Here is a 19,724-nt window from a genome sequence, read left to right as displayed (position 1 = left end):
GGTATTGGAAGTTACATGGTCACAGAACATGAAAGAAGTCAAATACTTTTTGATCTACCAGCAAACTCTAAATACATCGATAAAGAAGCCACACCAGGCCAAATAGATTACTACTTTCAAGTAAGTTCATGAAAGTTTCCCAAATACTGTTATACAAAGTTACACATCCATGCTGAGTTATTCATCAATGTGTAGCAAGAGTCTTGCAGTAGGCCAGGATTTTATCGGCAGATAACTGGTGGAGGAGCTATGCAGTGTGATTAAAAATTCCAGTTTGGAAGCATTAACATAGAAGTACTTTCATAGTCTGACGAGGAGACTGCAGTTCTTGAAGTTGGGAAGAGCGGAAGGGAAGAATGAGAATATTTTTCCATTTTAGAAATGCTGAGGCACAAAACACAGTTGATTCTAGTACTTTCATACATGAAATCCTTTCTCCTGTATGTGCATCATGTGTAACCGCAAAGTCTGTAAACTGCTGACTATTCGTCTCTGGTGTCCAATGAGTACAACTCCAATTCTTCTAACGTCACTGTAAGATAAAAAATTTCACCTTGGATGCAAGTATAGTAAAGCCTCTTGCACACAAAAGACTGTAAATATATGCTAAATTGCTCTGTTTCAGGACAGTTTACCTTCCTGACTGGGACATATAAGAAAGCTAAAAATGTTCAAGTTTTCTGCACCTGTCAATTCCAAATCTTTAAAGAATAGCTGTTAAAAAAAAAATAAAAAAAAATCTTAAAGCAGTAGTATCTGTTGTGATACAGTCAAGTAATTTTTCCAAATCTCGAGGAAGAACCTAAGAGGTAGGTTCTAACAGCCCAGTTTTAGTGTTAGCAGCAAATGTTTCCCACTCATACTTGTAAAGGAACATGGCTAATACACTTACTTTTGCAGTCCTGAGACTGAAATAACAGAGGCTGTGCTTCTGGTGATTTGGGGAATGGTGGTGAGAGATGATCTAAAGATCAGAATAGTGATGAATCTTCCATCTCAACCCAGATTTCCCTCCACCCGCACCCACGAGTGTGTAGCTCACCCACAAAGCCTGAGTTTTTGGCAATATGAGGTAAAGAGCCCTCAGCATTCAGCACAATTGCAGTAGTTCAGTTGTTCTCTAAACATCATCAACTGCAATATGCTGAGAAAGATCACAGAGGTGGTGAGGGCAGGAAACTTCAGATAAGCCCTGTCAATTGTGCAAATCCCACACTGGGACACAGCATAGACATCACCTGTTTAGATACCCTAAAAAATTGTTTAACAATATAGCTAGTAAAGGAGCCCATGGGATGAGGCATGACCTTTCTGAGTTTCAGATTTGCAGTTCAAGATGCCCACTCTGTATCCTCCAGATGAAGAGCCACTGGATAGCAGCAACTATTACATATTTGGGCTTAACATCCACATAGGGGATGATACACAGCACTTAAGGTCAGCAGGGACTATGCAAAAACACTGAGAATCTTAGAAGCTAAAGAGAGTCAGCTAAAAGAATAAATCTTTACAGGGGGATCGGTATTAGAAATGCAGGAACAATGCATAGCCTTTATCAAAGAAGGCCTGATAAAGCTCAGAAAGAAGCCAGCAGGCCTATGGTAATGGAGGTTATTTGAAGAAAGAAGGAATCTTTCAAAAGCTGAAGTGGTATCTAAAGAAAGAAAGTAGAAAGGATGATAACCTTAGGCAGATTATCTGTAAAAGCACAGTAAGGCAGGTTAAAAAAAAAAAACCACCTTGGGGAACAACCAGAAAAAGACAACGAATAATAAAACTCCTCATAAATCTTTTTGCAAGCTCACGGGGGTACAAGAAGCCTGCCAGTGTCTGTAGAGTCTAATGATGATTTGGGTATGAAAGAATGCTGAAAGACTGGCCACTGGCGGAAGACTAAATTATTTGAGTTGATATTCACTGTGTAAGAAATTGAAGTGACTCTCATGCCAAAACCTTTATGGAGTACTTGTCAGAGGATCTGTCTGAAGTTGAAATGACGACAGGAGAGGTTATAGGACAAACTGAAAAAGCAAGCAACAGCCCACCTCCACAACAAGACTATATTTACCCAAGAGTTTTAAAAGAGTTCAAAGATGAAGTAGTGGAATTACTAACAGGCATGTGAGAGAGGAAGGTTTCATCTCTCTTACACTTGCTTTAAAATTTGTTGGTGCCTGAGGCATGGAGAGTGGTGCCAGGCAAAATAAGAAGTTTCCAGGGGAGATCTGGGGAACTACAAACCTGTGAGCCTGAAATCGTTACAGGGCATAATGGAAAATATAGTAAAGTACAGAATTATTGGATGCTTGGATAAATGATCTACCTGAATCACTATGGCTTTTGCAAAGAGAAGTCCTATTTTATAAAATTATTTGTTTCCAGTGGAGGAGTCAGCACACATATGGATGAAGGCGATCCATTTGATACACCTTACTTGGATTTCCAAAAGCTTTAGAGAGGCTTCCTCATCAAAGCTTAATAAGGAGCTATGGCATAAGAAGATATTTGCATGACTAAATAACTAGTTTAAAGACAGGAGGCTAGGAATAAGTTGCCAGGTTTTACAAGGTAGTGACCAATGGAAACCTGCAGGGACCTATGCTGGCATAATGTCAAACATTATTGTTCAGCAAATCAGTAAATGGTGTGGAAAAACAGGCGAGCACAGAGGTGAAAAAGTCAGTTGGTGAGACTGAATTGTTCGGGGCAGTATGGAAAAGGACCAGCCATGAAAAGTTTTAGAAGGATCTTATAAGACTAAGTGACTATGCCATAAAACAGCAGATGAAATTCAACGTAGGTGAATGTAAAGTGATGCACACAGGAGAAAACCAGTCCTAACTTCACATGTAAAATTACTGAGTCTTAACTGACCATTACGAATATGGATAGTCCTAGAATCAAATAGAAGATTAGGTATTAATGGGAAGGGAATATAGAAAAAACCAGATTGTATCATTATCCTACCATATTAACCGATAGTTTGCCCAATCCCTTATATACTGGGTGCAGTACTTTCATTTAAAAAATACTAGATGGGAGTCAGAGATGGCTGAAGAAAGGCAGCAAGAAGGCATGGAACAACTTCCACATGAGAACTGACACAGGGTTGATTTTCACAGCAAAGTAAGAAAAGATTTTTGCCACTGATTTCAGTGGTCTAGATCAAAACTGCTCCCCCAAGACATATTTAAGGATCTTCTCTGGCTGATCTTTGGCAGTGTTTGATATGGTCACAGAATGAAACTGTCAGTTCTTGGTCTCTTAATCACACCTTTCTCCTGCATTGTTTTGGTAAAAAACTGCGTTTGTCTTTTATTAGCTTAGGTAGGAAAGGAAATTAAAGCACTGTTGCATACATCATGATAATTACATCTCTGCAGCATCCAAAGAAATTCAGATTGATTAGTCACTGTAGGGATAATAGATTACATACTTACTCAATACTCATTCTTGAAACCATATCCAAAGTAGTGAAACCTGCTGCCATGAAGTTATTTTTATACTGACCCATTTTTATGGAGTCCAGCCAGTCACTGACTGAAACAAACAAAGGATATTCTGGAACTTCACCAGGTGAATCTGGCATTCTGTAAAAACAAAGTACAAAGGTTACCAAAGCAGTATAAAATATGACACTTGATTTACTCTGGTAGACATTGTTTTTATTAAAAGGCAGAAGGAATGAGAGAGCAGCCTGAGCTGTAAAGGTCAGATCTTAACTGAGAATCTCTTTAACCCGTTGTCTAAAACTTACAAATCATGACAGTTGTACAACTTAGGCAAAACATTTTTTTAAAGCACTGCAGCTCAGTAACAAACTGAAGAACAGACCTCTCCCACTACTCTTATTTTTGTTCCCACAGCATGTTTTTTTTACAGATCTTATGTGTTCAGGATGATAAAAATTTGCAAATACAGTAATCAAAATAGACAAAATTTAACATGAGATACAATTTTAAAATGTTAAAACACCGCGAGTTAATTTTTACATTTATCTACAAAAAACCCCCAAATGGCTCCTTATTGCTATACAATTATGCAATGGAAACTATTTGATTACAGTGTTCAAAACCTAAAACCAACCCTAAAAGAAGCAAAAAGAATAAAATTTTATATCTTTGGTTTTAGTTAGAATTATATGGAGTAGCAAATAAAAATGAAGGAGCTAGTTTAGTCACATTTCTGTTTCAGTTCTTTCCCCTAATATTATCACAACTGAAACAGAAAGATTCCAGTTTTTGGGGCATATATTTCCAGTCTTCTCTTGTGTGTCACACTGGTGAGGGCTCACAACTTCCATTGACTTTGCACATTTTATGTAGGGGAACTATAGGAACAGAATGCAGAAAAAGCACACTGCTGTTTATAAAAGCTTTATGATAGCCTTTAGGAAAAATATATAGTTTATTTAAAATGAAAATTTAGACAGCCAAGGCCAGCCAACATTAACTCATGGAAGATGACTTATGTGAATGTAGGAAGCAACACCCCCTAGTATCTCAACATGCTGTGTTTCAACCACACATTCAAATACTTTAAACACACTGATTTTAATTCATATTATCAAAATTATAGAGAGAAAAACGAAGGGCAGGAGAATACTATTAAGTACAAGTCTCAACTAAAGACCTACCAAAGTCCCTTCCAACCTAAATTACTCTATGATTGTACGATTCTATAGAATAACTGCTGACCTCGTAAGTTAACAGTAACAAAAGAATCATTCCAATTGGATGCATCAAGCATTCCCAAATGAATGGAAAAACTTTCCCAAGCAGGTGAGCTCCATGAGAGCTCAATTGCAAGAAAACAGGCATAAGTTTTTAGATCTTAAGTAATGTTTTAAAATAAGAGTAGATAAAAATGCATTAGTCTGATTAGTCTAAATAAAGCGACCCAGGTAGCAAGTCATATATATATTTATACACACATACACATAGAGACTACTAACTCCCTTATATGGCATTAAATTCCATAAGTCCCACTAGTTTGTGGTAGATGAAATGGCTGTAGCCTTTACTCTAGGTTTTCCTAGTGACTTCTCCATTCAGCCTTTCCTACGGCAAGATACCTGCCTCAGTCTTTGTCCTGTTGCTCAGCCTTTCTCCAAACCATATCAAAAACCTCTTAACCCACTGAGGCTCTCATATAGACCCACTCAGGCACTGAGAACCTCTTATAAACCTAGGGGGTCTCCATGAAAGCACCTTTATTTTAAGGTGAATTTCAGCTAATGAAGAGAGTGAGGCCACTTAGTCCTTCACTGATTTCAGCTGATACCCAGGGACAGCTTGGATCAATAAGCCTACAAAAATTGACAAATTCCTCCACAACAACCTTGCTTCTCCTGCGGCTGCATTCATTTCTGTAATATTATTGATGGAAAAAACTTTGGGCAACACCATCAAGAATTTGTGGTGGAATGGTAATAGCATAATCTCTTATTGGTCACCATTGCCACTCTTCTGCAGATAAATAAAGATTTAGCGAGCTAAGACACAACTACTTTCTGCATAAAATGACTCCAACGCAGTTCAGAAATTGCTTGAGCACTGTCAGATGGAGAGACAGTTTCCTGAATAAAGACAAAAGTTACAAAGACAGAAAAAGCACACAGGAGAAGCACCAAAAAAAAAATGAACAAAGACATTAACAAAGATTAAGGATAGTGCAAAAACAGAGCTCAAAAAAAAAAAAAAAAGAAAAATGCCTAATATAATATGCACGATTAAGAAAAAAGTCCTTATACAACAGTTTATTAACAATAAAGTAAATATTAAAAGGGGCCTAAAGTCATTTGAACCCCCATAACCTTATGAATTCAGAACTTTGCAGCTCTCTCCCACCCCTACTATATTGCCCTAAAATACCTAATGATAGCTACCATGTGTTATACCAAAAAAAGTACTGCAAAGAGTCTTACACAAGTACATCCTCCACTAGGGTATGAAGGGTGCTTGGATTGCGGATCAGTTTGTCTAGGAAGCTGACAATGTCACTAAATTTTGGACGGTGGTTCCTCTCCTTTTGCCAGCAGTGAAGCATTAGTTGGTGAAGAGAAGCCGGGCAGCCCATGGGGGCTGGAAGCCTGTAGCCTTCTTCAATAGACAGTATAACCTAAAGAAACACAATGCATATGATTACAGGGCATTAGAGTTAAATGCTGAAAGGACAGTGTAAATTGGACAATTAGAAACCAGTGATAAGAATTAATGGCACAGACACCCTCACTTTATGCATTGCTGGGGCTTCACTCAGGGAATCGGGACTGACAGGAGTTTGACCAGAGGAGATGAGAAATATTTTGTAGGCATATGAAACAGAGTAGGCACTTTTTAGGCTCGCCAGACGTCCTCTTCAAACAGCCAAGAAAGGAGGAGGAAAGGAAAGAGGAAAGAACTAACAAGTATCACTGCCTTTTTCATCTGCCTGCAGGTTGGTGTTGTACTGAATGGAGTCCCAGGGCCACAAACTAACTTGGTATGGCCACTGCATACTGGGATGCTCAAATATTTATGTCCTGACAAAGTGTTAGTGTGTGGCAATGTCACGATACAATTAAGGACTACAAATGCAGCACCTGGAAAATTGACTTGGTGATAATATGTTTCTGCTGATCATTAGAGTATGATTCATTCCGGCAATGTCCCACACGGACTTACATTGAAGCAGCAAATTATTTTGCACAGCCTGTCTCAGAAACCTGGATGTCCAAGCTGCCTTATGGCTAAACAAAAGTTAATAAAATGATGTTACCCTATGCCCTAAAGTGAGTAAAACTTTCAGATTTGGCAGATGTGGAAAACATGTGTTTGGTCAGGATTTGGGAAGAAACAGGTCTGATGTCACAGAGAAATCACATGTATGAAAAATTACATTTGATCAGAATTGAAGAAAGGCTTGTTCTTAGTAACACTGGTAACAAAAAACATGGTCTGAAAAAGACATTAGTAGCCCTGCGTGATAGGAGGTAGCAAAAGTAGGTAAGGTCCACGAAAAGCTGGCTGGATTCATTCTATGCCAGATTTAAAAAGCAGGAGGAAAGGTTACTATGTTCTGCAATGAGTGGTGGTAGCAGTGGGGATGATGATAGAAATTACATAGTCAAGATTTCTTGTACATAAAAGAATGGAGAGAATAAGCTGTTGATCAAAAACAAAGCTAGGAAAAAGACCAAACCCCCCCATAACCCTTCCACGTAAAAATTCACCCAGTGCTAAATGTTCTCTAAAGTACAAACAATTGTACACGGTATTTATAATAACACAGTGCACTTATGAGAAACATACCTACTGCATTTATACCCACTCTGCTTTAAGGAGACATTTATCGTTTTCACACAGATGTATGTACATGCTGCAGACATATTAATGCAGCTGGAAGGGGGTACATTAAACTGTTTACAGCGAATCAATGTTTTATAGCACTAGCTGTAGCTTCAGTATATTCAGTCTTATTATCCTGGAATATATCCTCATTCTCTTTTTGGATTCTGAATTAATGTTGTTGCCTCTGTTTAGCAATGCCTAATGCTTATGCTGTAAGCATTATGCAAATAAATAAGAGTAATGAAACTACATTAGGACCTTAGCTTCCCTTCATGGCATGGTAGAAAATGGAACAAGACTCTTGTAGCTGTACATAACTGGGTGTCTTGAGTTTTATAAAGTGAGGTGACTTGGTCCTACAGCGTATAGCCCTCTTGTATCCTGGCAGAAATACCTATGCAGGAAAAATAAAGTGTTTGCAATGCGTCAGGGAACTGGATTTGCACGGGGTAAGATTCAGACCTGTTGGCAACGGCACTGGGAAGTACAGGCTGCTCCAAAGGCAGCATTACCTGCCATAGGGATCTCGGAATTTTATGCACCTGTGAGTACTGACAGATCACATATGTGCAGACAGGACTGGCCGCACACATGCAGAGGTGATATCTAGCAGTAAATGATATGTCAATATGATAATCCTTCCACCTGCTTTTCTGGCTACTTGTTTATCTCCCTGGGATTTACCTTAATGGTCCAAAATCCAAGCTGCCAAAATGGTTGCTACAGGAAAAAATACCATCAGATTGCCAGAGAAATATTTCCTCTAAAGCCTTGCCTCCTAACAATGAATATGCCACCCAGATTACTCCTGGTACAGAGTCAGGTTGGGGGAAATTCAACTTCACGTGCATGGAATTTTATTCACAAAATTGTCAAAACTCATGTATCTTAAGCAGTATGTCCAAAGTGGCTTCATAAAGCACAGGTACTTGTTACAGGGTGGGTATGGCTTAGTTGATAATTGTCACTGAAGAAGCAATCTTTAGCAGCCCCAAAATGCAGATATCATAGTCTTTACATTTAACTATATCTATTATAAATGATGAATTTCTGAAATATATTTCCTTTGTACAGCCAAGGGAAAGCTTCTCAACTTTTATAAGATATATAGCACTCGCTTAACACAACAATAGAGAGCTGATAAAGTTTTCCTGAAATAAATTATTCAGGAAAAAACCAAAGCAACCACAATTTTCCAGACATTGTATTTTCTCTGACATGTTCTATTTTACCATATCTTTGGAAAAAAAGTTACAGTGAATTTTGTTTCCTCTCTTGTTCAAAAGGAACATTTCAGTATGAAGAGAAATGCCAGCTGGTACTGGGATAATTATAATTTCTCATTAATAGCAGCGCACTTTAAAAATAAAATGCAAATATTGCCTCATTAGTATCCCTTGTGAGGCAAGTAATATTTTTAGTGTCTAAGAAGCAAGAGTAAAGTGGTGATCTCTAATACTGCAGTGGGAGTCAAGTCTCAAAGGAAGAATTAGAGCTTTTTATCTCCTTATTTATTTATTTTAGCTCCCGCTTTTCTACTTGCATAGCACCTATCTCTGCACAGAGGAATTAGATATCCATATACATAAAAGGGAAGAAGTAATAAATATTTCTTAGTAATATAAAATTATATATTGTATATTATGCAAAGATTATATATATTAACATCTTTTAAATGCCTTTTCCTTTCCAGTTTGAGGTTGAAGAAGCACCACATTAATAGTGAAATGGCCTAAACGTCTGTATCTACAAGAAGGATATAGCAACATCTCTAGCAATCAGTGTAACTCTTTCCACATTGGCAAACCAATGTCCCATCTATTTCAACCTGTAAGAATAGGAATATTAGCTTAGTTTCTATACATACAAAGCCCTGAGTCTGCTAACAAAAAGGCTGATTACTGCTCTCTAGTTCTAGGTTTGTGACGAACGCTTGATGGGCATCAAAAGGAAGAAAAACATGCAAATATGCTGTGCTGCCGTCAATCACTGAGAAAGATGCTGTAGGTTTCTTTTCAGCAATGAGTATGTTTAAAACTCATTAGAAGGTCTTGTGGGTCATCATTAAGGTGAGTAAAAAAGGCAGGGTGTATTTTTACAAGTAATGCTTTTTGGCAGGTGAGAAGATAATCTCTAAGGGAAAATGAATATTTTTTACAGTTAAACACTAATTATTTTCATGCTTTTTAATACTTAGGCTTTTATGTTTATAAAGGGGACCATTCAGTTTATATATTTTTGTGTGCAGATGATATTAAACACTGGAGCCTGTTAAACAGATTTTATCATTTTTGTTTGATGTTAGAAATAGCAGTAAAGGTTGAAGACAAGGTTAATATTAAATATTAATTATGATACCAAAATTATCTGAAAAATATTTTATGGACTTCTACATAAAATTTATGCATTTTTAATTTCAAATTAATTTGAAATTGGCAAAAATAGCATCTGAAAATTAAGCTGTAATCTTTCTGATAGTTTCATTATTAACAGTAACATAGATTTTTGCTTTCAGAAGATAACTGACAGATTTTTTTATGCGACTGAGACAGAAGAAAGTCCAGAGGGACGTTGTCCCTGTGTCCTGCTGACAACTGAAAAATCTACCAGGAGGGAGAGGCAGCTGCTCATGCCTCATGTTACGGAGCCAATCCAGGTGCCTGCCAAGTGTTTTGATATGTATGGGTTGAAAGAACTATTTTAGGGTAAGTTATTTTTACTATTACAAGAAACTTTCGTAAGTGTAAGGACTTTTATTCTGTTTGCTACAGTACTTTTCTTGCATATTGATTACAATCCATTAAATATATTTTTTTTTTTGAATACTGTAGTTCTGCAACATGCATTAATTTATACAGTGGCCTCAAACAGGTGTCCCAGTAGACTTCACTCACAGCTGTTCTACAAACCAAATGCATGGAATATAAATCTTCCTTTCCTCACATGAACATTAGCAAGCCAGGCTCTTTGCACAATCTGTTCATCAGTACACTAGTTTCCTTGGAAAGTTCAATATCTTAGCTAATGTTTATTAATTAAGCAATAAGACATGACAGACTGTGCAGCAGCCCTAATTAATGGACACCTCTGGTGCCTGCCACACATCTAAGAAGTGCATTAATCAGCACCAACACAGGTCTGAAGTGACTTACCACAATAATAAAATGGTTATTTACTTAAACAAAAACATTTCTCAAAGTTAATGACATTTTTGAGCCTCTACATTACACTGTCTACAGTATCAAAAAAAATTATGAGAGGCATTTTCAAACTCAGTTGCCTAAAGGTCAGCTTCCAAATCCCTGTTTAGGAATATAAATAGAGGACGCTAGATTTGCAGAGGTGTTGAGTCTCTCTGGCTTGCACTGACCTGATGGATACTTGTGAACAGTTGTAGTCTCTGAAAATCAGACTGGGTTTATTTGGGTGGGAGGTATCACTTAACCACTTCTCTACGCATCAGCTCAGGCTCTGTGCTACCTGCGCTGGCTCCTTGTGATTTGATTGTTGTCATGGAGGGGTTGGACAAGAGACCCTTGGTAGACTTAGTTCAGCCCCACTGTTCATCTGACTGAAGGTGTGTACACGTGGCAAATAGGCACCACATCAGACAGCGCTGAACTCGCCTCTCCTAGCATTGCCTCCCTTTGGGTAAGGGTGGCCATATCACTGGCTTCTGTTACCCATGTAAGAAATGAATGTTTAACCGGCAGCCACTCAAAACACAGAATCATAGAATGGTTAGAGTTGGAAGAGACCTTAAAGATCATCTAGTTCCAACCCCCCTGCCATCATTTACTTAGCCATGGTCTAAAAAAGTTAATTAATTTCCCAAAGCTGTTTAATTAGAAAAGCAATTCGTAAGATGCAATGTGAAAAAATACAGCCAGATCTGCGGAGTTTATACTTGGAAGACTTTTGGCACTTTACAAAACCCCACCCAATTCAATAAATATTTTATTGCTAACAAGAGTTTTATTAAGATCAAAACACAATAAACATTAATGTTGCCAGACATTTTGTTGTAGCAGAACCTCTGACTATACCTGTGTAAGACCTTAATAACAGTTGTTTGCATAATGTGTCTTTTATGAATCTGTTTAGTGCATGCCTCTCTCTGTTACTTTCCCTGCCGTATGTACAGTATCACTGACCTTTGGGAAAGTCCTGTTATTTCTGCAAAATAAGCTCACATGAATTCAGGGTAATTTACTGTACTAAAAGAAATGTCCCAATATCTAGCAAAGTAAGCTTTACAGTACGTCTAATAACTTGAAATTTCCCAATGACATTTAGAGCTACTAAATGTATTTAGAATGTCACAGGTGCTCACTATTAACATTTTGGCACTGAAAGCCTGTAGGTAGGGCTCCGGTGAAAAGGAGTTCTTTGTGCTGTGCATTGCTGAACTGCAGGGAAAGCCCTCAGGAGTCAGCATCATTAGCACAAGCAGCATCCATGAGGCCCACATCATTATTCTGTATTAACAGATACTTCTATTTTGGATGTAGGAGTAATTAAATCTTGCTATCTTCATGCTGTAGCAGAATATTTAATACACTCTAAATGGAGGGGTTGCTTTACGAATTCTCACTGCTGGCATGGTCTTGAATAGATATGTTGTAGGGTCTGATAGAGGGGAAGAGGACAGGCTGAAGCCAGCCTCAAAGAAAGGGAGAGGCAGCTGGAATGAAGCTCTGTGCTGTGCACTGCTCTCACCTGGTGACTTAGATTCTATGTGAGGGTCTTACCAGTCATTCAAACCCTCTTCCTAGGGTGGGAATAGAGGGACCAAATGGACTTGATAGAAAGTCTCTCTCCCCCCATTCCCAGTTAGCGGTAACAGCAGTGGGAGGGTCAAGCGGTGGGCTGGTAACAGAGCTGGTGTGAGGAGAAGGGTTATGATTACAGGAGAAGCAAGAGAGGCGATGACAGTTGGGTTCCTCATAGAGAATTGACCCAACAACAGATGAAATCACTTGTAACTGGAATAGAGACTGAAATTCCCCATGTTGTAGCACAAGATCGCATTACAGTGGGACATGATGATACAGCAAAAAAGCGTCTTCTTCCCCCCACCTCATCAAGCTGCAGTAACTACCAGCTGCCCATCACCTGCAGCTAGATAAGCAGACTGGCAAGATGAGGGGCAGAGGTACGGAGAGGTGACATTGCAGTTGGAAGCACTGGCAGTGCACAGAAGCCAGGCACCATGGTAGGGCCAACTTTGTTCGGGAGTATCTCTGACTTCAGGGGCTTCTTTAATGTCTAAAAAAACCAGCCATGACTGGAGTGCTGCAGAGGGAAGGGAGGTATGAAATACCAATTACATGGTGAGAAAAGCCAGGCAAAAGACTATTGCCCATGATGTGTTCAGAGAATGTGCCAGTGACAGCTGACAGGGGCACCAGCAGAAAGGACAGTGAACCATTGCTGCATTTATGATTAGCACAGGCCCTCAAACAGGTAGTCCTAATGGGAGTGGAAGGGAAAAAAGTAACTGCCCAGTGAGCCTCGCTTGTAAAGGCACACGTGGACATTGCACTTACTACTCAGAGAGTGTTGAGTGGCCAAGAGGCAATGGGCACAAACTGAAACCCATGAAATTCCATCAAAATGTAAGGAAACGCTTTTCTATTGTGCAGGTGACTGGCACAGGTTGCCCAGAGTTGCTGTAGAGTCTCCATGCTCAGAGATATTCAAAACCTGATTGGAGACAGTCTTGAACAAACTGCTTTAGCTGACCTTTTTGAGCAGGGGGCGCTGAGAGTAGACCATCTTGAAAGGTTCCTCAACCTCAGCTGTTGAGTGATTCTGTGATTTGCTAGTACCTTTTTCCCAGGTTCTTTTTCAGTTCAATTTCGCCTTAGAAGAAGGCTCATAGTGAAACTAATCATTGCATCTGTTAGTTTGGGAAGGCAGAAAATTTGAGGCTATATGTGCTTTTTGATAGAAAGTGTATTCCTTGCCAATGCAGAATAATTAGGTTTTGCAACAGTGTACTAATGATGACCAAGCTGATGTCGCTATGTCTGTGTTCAGCTTTGCTCCCGAGATTAGCTCAAGAATAACACACTCTGCTATTGCAAGGCTGAAGTGTTGTCCCAACTCCTTAGCAATCAGCTCCTAAACCACCACATCTTACAATGGGACTTTTAAAGGAAAACAATGGCAGTTTGCCTTAAATTAGCGTTTGCAAGCTATGGTAGTTCAGGAGCTGATAAGTGGCTCTCAGTTCAGGCAAGGAATTAGCTGGGGTACTCATATTGTTAGTCAGAGTCTGTCTGTTCATCCTCCTTCATTAACTTTGAATCCATTGGCCCACTTGAATCAGATAAAATAAGTTGTGTTGGAATCAGCAGCTGGCAGAGGTATAAAGTTGGTTGTAGGACATAAACACTTAAATATTAGAGAAATCTGTATACAGATGATTTCACACTGTGCCCCAGGGAAAAAGTAGCTTTAATTCACTTGTCTAAGCATAGGTTTCTAATTTTAGACTCCCTAAGGTATCCTGCTTGACCTTCAGTTGTTGCTCCAGAAAAACTCAGGTCTCCTGCACATCCTGCGTAAGCCACATGTGCAGATTTGAGTTACTCTAGAGCATCTCAAATGCCAACAGACTGCTAGCTGTGGGAAATAGAATTGAGCCTACTGGGCTTATCTGCTTATTTCACAGTAAATCCTTGATGTGTCTGTGGTTCAGATACTAGCAAAATAATGTCTCCACTGAAGAAAAAGGTCCACCGCAGCTCAGTGGTTACTTGTTATCTTCAGGTGGGCAACCAGCCACCACTGCCTGGTCCATCAACAGAAGCATAGCTCAAAACCAGGCACAGCATGTATTGTCCCATACCTGGTGTTAATTAAGGAGACCAGTAGGGAGCTGGGCTGCTGGCAAGTAGGTGTGTGGAGGTGGGATGGAGGCTATAGGCATTGTCAGGGGAGAATGATGTACAGGAGAGGTGGTCTAATTCCAAAGACTAAACTCACAAGAGAAATGCTGAAAAGAAGTAGGATTACAGTACTGGTGAGGCTGTAGAGTACAAATTTAAAGGAGGTAAGGCTCTATTAGTTCTGCTAGTCTTTTCTGGTTTGGGTTGTGGTTTTGTTTTTTTTTAGCTTTTCTTCCTGAAACACTCTGAAATGATGTTTTTTTAATGAAAACCTTGCTCAGATCCTTATCCCCAAATGACTGATCAGCCTTAACAAGCAACCAGACTTGAACAGATGAATAACTTAGCAACAATACAAAAGCAGCCATCTGGGAAAAGCCTTGTCAGATCTTCAGAACCAATGCAGAGGTATTCTAGGCGCATATATGAGAGAGGTTAAGATGGGCTGGCTAATATTCTGCATTTTGACATAGAGATTGATGGCTGATGTGAAGACTTAGTCTACCAGTTTGAGTTGTCATGGGGATCTATCAAATGAGAATTAGTGAAAATTTAAATTGTGGTGGAGAAAAAAGCATTCCCCCTTTCCCATGCTTCATTTTCTAGGACAAGCCTTCAATTTTACTAGAAGCAGATGTGGTTTTTTTCAACTGGGAAGGCTTTGGCCACAACTTTTGCAAAAAAAAAGTCAGAAGAAAACACAATTTTGTTATGAGGGAGAACTATTGTCCTGCACTGTGGTTAAGCCTATAGTATGTAGTTTTTCAGGAAAACAGAATTTATTTAATTCTTAGAAAGGAGAATTGGCAAACATATTTCTCATGGCAGCTTAAGTCTTTTAGAATTTAAACATGTATGCCCATTGAAGGGTACTGTCAGACTGCACTGGATGTAATAGGCCAACTTTATCATCAGAATAGTTCCAGTATTCCCTCAATAAGTTTTGATTTATAGCTTGACTGAGAACTGCATCAACTTGCATATCTGATGCAGATTCCCAGGAATTTGGGTGAAAGCCACATACAGCCAGCATCAGAACCTGGGAAGCTGGCTATGACTCTTTGTAATATATCTTTAATCCATAGGGGGAAGCTAGTCAAAGTTTTAGTTATAGAAGGCCAGGTCTTCAGGTTTCATAAATTAACTATCCCATTGAAGTTGACAGAGCTATGCTGATTTAACTAAGTTGAGGTTCTAGCCTAGAAAGTGAATGAGAAAGCAAAGCAGGGCAGGGAGCGACAATAATTTTCAAGGAACATTTCTACAACTCAAATATTAGTCCTCGGCAGTACTTACATCCTGGTTGGACATCTCCCAGTATGGTCTCTCACCATAGGACATCACCTCCCACATTACGATCCCATAGCTCCAGGCATCGCTTGCCGAAGAGAACTTCCGGTAAGCTATAGCTTCAGGAGCCGTCCACCTTATGGGGATTTTTCCACCCTAGAAAATATGTTGACAACTTATCAATATGACCAGAATATATAACAGCAAATGTTTAAAAGAAAAGAAAACAAAAGATATCCTGAGATGCTGAGTTTCTACATTCTACCTTCTGTCAATTTGCCTTGTCAATTTGCTGCAAGTGGAAAGGAAGAAATATACATTTTTCAGAATTTTATGAATACTTGGTTTCATTTGTAGTCTAATTCACCAAACCCAGCACTTTGTGAAAAAAAATAAATAATAAATCTCAATTCAAAGAACAGAAAGCATTTTAGATGATTCTTGTTTGTTCAAAGTCATATAATTATGCAGAACATGCCTTTTGATTGAAAACATCCCAAGCCTGAAATTTTTAGTACATTGACATTTAATCTCTTTTTCCTTAAATGAAATAGAAATATCTATTGCAAAATGTAGCACTGAAAACACTTAATAAAATTATGTAAACAGAAGGGAAACTATAGCCTTTCTATAACTCTTTACTTTTGATGATATCTTTAAATTTTTGTTGTGCCCTTTAAATATCCAGGTAAATAGCAAACCAAGTGTGTTTCTAATAGGCGTTTCCTTAGGAAATGGAATAGTTTTGTTCTGCAGCTTTCAACTTAAAATCCAAGTGCTACCACAAAAAAAACCCCACAAAACTGTAAGAATTCAATCAACAAACCTGACTTACTCTTTGCAAGACCATAGCATGCAGAATTTTTCTGACATTAGTAATTTATACCATTGAACCTGGTCTCTTCTCCCATAAATAGCTTATGTATGAAAACTATTTTCCCTTTTCACAACAAAGTATTTCTTCTGCAGATACATTTCTCTTTTCAAGAGTATACATTTATTATCATTCTCCATATAACTCTCTAAATTATATATAGAGAGAGCAGTATTCTTAAAGTGCCACTAGATGGTAGGAGGAGGCAGGCAGTAGAGCTGAGCTCACTTAGTACTAGTTGCTTTCAACAAGCAGCAATAGATTCTGCTCAGCATTATATTTCTGACAGAAACAGAAGAAGAAATGAACTAGAACACCTGTTTGGCAACTGAAGAGAAGCCGCAGTTAAAAACAAGCATGTAAATATCTGTTAATTCGCTTTGAAAATATAAAAAAATTGTCTGAGAGTTGTTGAGGCTTGACTTCGACTGACTGAGAAGGTGTTATGTTCTACCAAAAAGTGTTCAAAGCAAAGCTCCGTGTCTCTGGTGATGTGCCAGTAAGCTAACTTCTCATCACTGAGTCTCACCTGCTGATGAAAAATGTACGGTTAACATTTATTTTGTATGATATTTATGATAGTGGTTAAGAGGTCCTTTGTATGTTGTGTTTTTTGCAGCTGCTTTTTAAAAGCCTTTGCTTGCTCAGTTGAGGTTGAAGTCAGTGGCAAACCACCTACTGATTTTAGCAATTGTAAGGTAAAGATAATACTTTATTTTGTATTTTTGCCCAAGCACTTCCCCTACTTCCTTTTCTTAATCCAGCAACCTGGTGGTCGGATCACTCCTTTGGCATGTCAGCAATGCAGAGAACTTTTTGCCCCACCTGCTGCCATCTCTGAGGCTGCCCTAGCCAGCACTGCAGGGTGTCATGCTCTCGGTCCTTTCACAGCTCTCTCACTTGTGAAACAATTACAAGTGCTTTTGGTTATAAGAATGAAGAAATAAGGTGACAAAGGAGATTTGTGATAGGACGTTCTCCAAGGAAAGATCAGCCTAGTTTCTTATCTCTTCCCCGGGGAATAGCTAAACCTTCTAAACAAATTGGATAAGAGCATTTCATGTTTGAGCTCACAGTCTGGTTGCAATGGTGTTTTGGTGGGATATATGAGTCCGAGCTTCCTGAGGCAGTGGAAGATTTAGATATTCAGTGCCCCAAATGTACACTACACACTGGGCAGTCCAACCGAAAGGATGTGTCCTCTGAGAAACAGACAGTTTTAGTGTCTAACTGCAGGGTATAGTTCAAAGTATCTCCTCAAACCACAGAGTTATGGGCCTTATCCTTTTTACTGGATCAAGTTTAGTCCTTTATTTTTAAACATTTTATTGCCAAACTTAGGTAGTTTCATCCTTAGATCCCTGGCTTCTGCAGGTTTTTGGGGACAATCAATATTTTCCTGGCCTAAGTCACATCGTTGTGGTAGGCATTTAACTCCTTTGGACCTGGACACATACACTTTTAAAAAGATAAACATCATTCCCGCTCATCTGTATCACAAGAGACACTGCCCTGACAACCCTAAAAGCCCTTCCTCATCAACATCGTATCAGTCCTGGCTGAAAAATGATGTAGAAGGTGAGACACTTGCTCCAACACAAGAGTTCACTGTCTGAACCTCATCTTACCAAGCAATCCCCCTTGATGCCTTTTGCTTTATGTCCAGTCAAGATACTTTCTGGAGTCCCACAGCAGCATTGGAGGGAGGATGCAAAAGAAAAATTCCATATTTTCTTTCCTTATCACACATCTCAGGAGATGACAAGAAAAAAAAGTCTACCAGTTTAGATGGTTGTGTTTCTGTAAGACTTTGTTTATCACGACAAAGTGATGAGTCAACAAATTTACTATGAGAATACATTTCTAATTTAGTCTCTTATTAATAGTTTATTGTATTTTAATTTTAATGAAAAGTCTTATGTTAATTATTAACTATCTACTTTTAGGGAAAACACAAATCTATACATGCAAATATAAGGCAATTGGATATTTATAAATTTTACATTTAATGTCTATAACATAATATGGATAATATAATAGGAAAATTATTTTTTAAAGTGTAGTCTTTTCATAAATTTGATTATGTATTCCCAAACTATATTCAAAAAAGAGTCACATCTCGAGCCACTTTTGCAGCTAGATTTGTGACTATTGGCTAAATATAAATGAATTTTAAAGAATCTGATTAGATTCTACAACTAGTTTCATGATACAGCTTTACTAACTGATCCCTTTTGTACTGAAACAGTAGTGGCTCATTGAGTGTGAAAATGAGAATGGAGAACAGTCTTACCAAAATTCAAGGCAGTTCACGTTCAAGGGCATAAGATGCGTTCAGTGTTGTAATGTAAAATAAAATTCTTATGTGCTAGCTCTAATGACAAAGTGAAGCAAAACCTCTAAAATTTTTACAATGGATTCATCTTATGTATGAAGATGTTATGTTCATAAAAATGTAAATTTCAATACTTAATTATGTTTGCAGAATATCTTTTTATGCAAAAAAGTTGTTTTATTTATTTGAAAGCCATTCTAAAGGCAGAGATTGCAGTATGACTACCTTAAGAGATGTATATGACTGAACAGTAGTAATAGCCGCTCATGCATAATAAAAGAACACATAAGGTTTAGAGTACCTGAAAATATATTTCCTGTTTCTGATTAGAGTAATAAACAGTGTTTCTGATATCGGACATGCCCTTTTACATTTTGATCTAACTGGGAAAATAATAAATGCAATGCTTACTGTTTACACAATGCCCCATCTTCAAATTAAGATAATTTATAAATCTACATTTTAGTGCTGTAGCAATGAAATCTGTCACAGCTCCCTGTATCAGAAAGCCCTTATGGAAGCCTGTTTTACTTTTAGGTTATTCTCTCTCTTTTGGGGGGTAGAGGGAGGAGGCATTTTAGGAACCAAATTGTATTTCTGCCTGATCTCATACATTAATGATGATATCAGTGACAAGCTAATTTTATTTTCACATAGTAAAAGAACACTAACACTGCTATTCAAATAATTAGAATTCAGCCTTTTTTTCTGTATGCTGCCAGCTGAATAGTGTCTATCTCCTGATTTTTTTCTTGATTGTAATTTAATAAGCAATTTTACTATGCAGTGTCAAGAGTCCCCTTGGAATTAGAATATTAGGCTCACATTGCTTAGCTTGTAGAACTGTTTAGAGATCAGCCCTTGAAATGAAATTTACCCGCTCTCCCACCCACACCCACCCTTGCTTTCCCTACAGAGTCGGCAACAGCACATTTAAAGACAAAATTGGAACTACATATTGCAAAATACCTCATTCTTTACCTCCAGCTAAGCATGAG

At 38.3% G+C, this 19,724-nt stretch overlaps 1 protein-coding gene across 2 annotated transcripts in view; it reads right to left on the bottom strand.

The window, feature by feature from the left end:
- Positions 1-417: 417 nt before the first annotated feature.
- The window catches only part of EPHA6 (EPH receptor A6), a 507,751-nt gene continuing 488,444 nt past the window's right edge, over positions 418-19,724 (bottom strand). For both annotated transcript variants that reach the window (XM_074161043.1, XM_074161051.1), the window contains 4 exons: positions 15,524-15,673; positions 5,927-6,120; positions 3,441-3,590; positions 418-532 (listed from right to left, as the gene is read on the bottom strand). In XM_074161043.1, the coding sequence (XP_074017144.1) occupies positions 418-532; positions 3,441-3,590; positions 5,927-6,120; positions 15,524-15,673 (609 nt within the window). The remainder of the gene's footprint in view (positions 533-3,440; positions 3,591-5,926; positions 6,121-15,523; positions 15,674-19,724) is intronic.

This window comes from Numenius arquata, chromosome 1, assembly GCF_964106895.1.
Source record: "Numenius arquata chromosome 1, bNumArq3.hap1.1, whole genome shotgun sequence".
In the NCBI taxonomy this organism is placed as follows: Eukaryota; Metazoa; Chordata; class Aves; order Charadriiformes; family Scolopacidae; genus Numenius; species Numenius arquata.
Note: the sequence above shows the minus strand (reverse complement) of the source record. Positions and strands in the feature narration are given on the sequence as shown.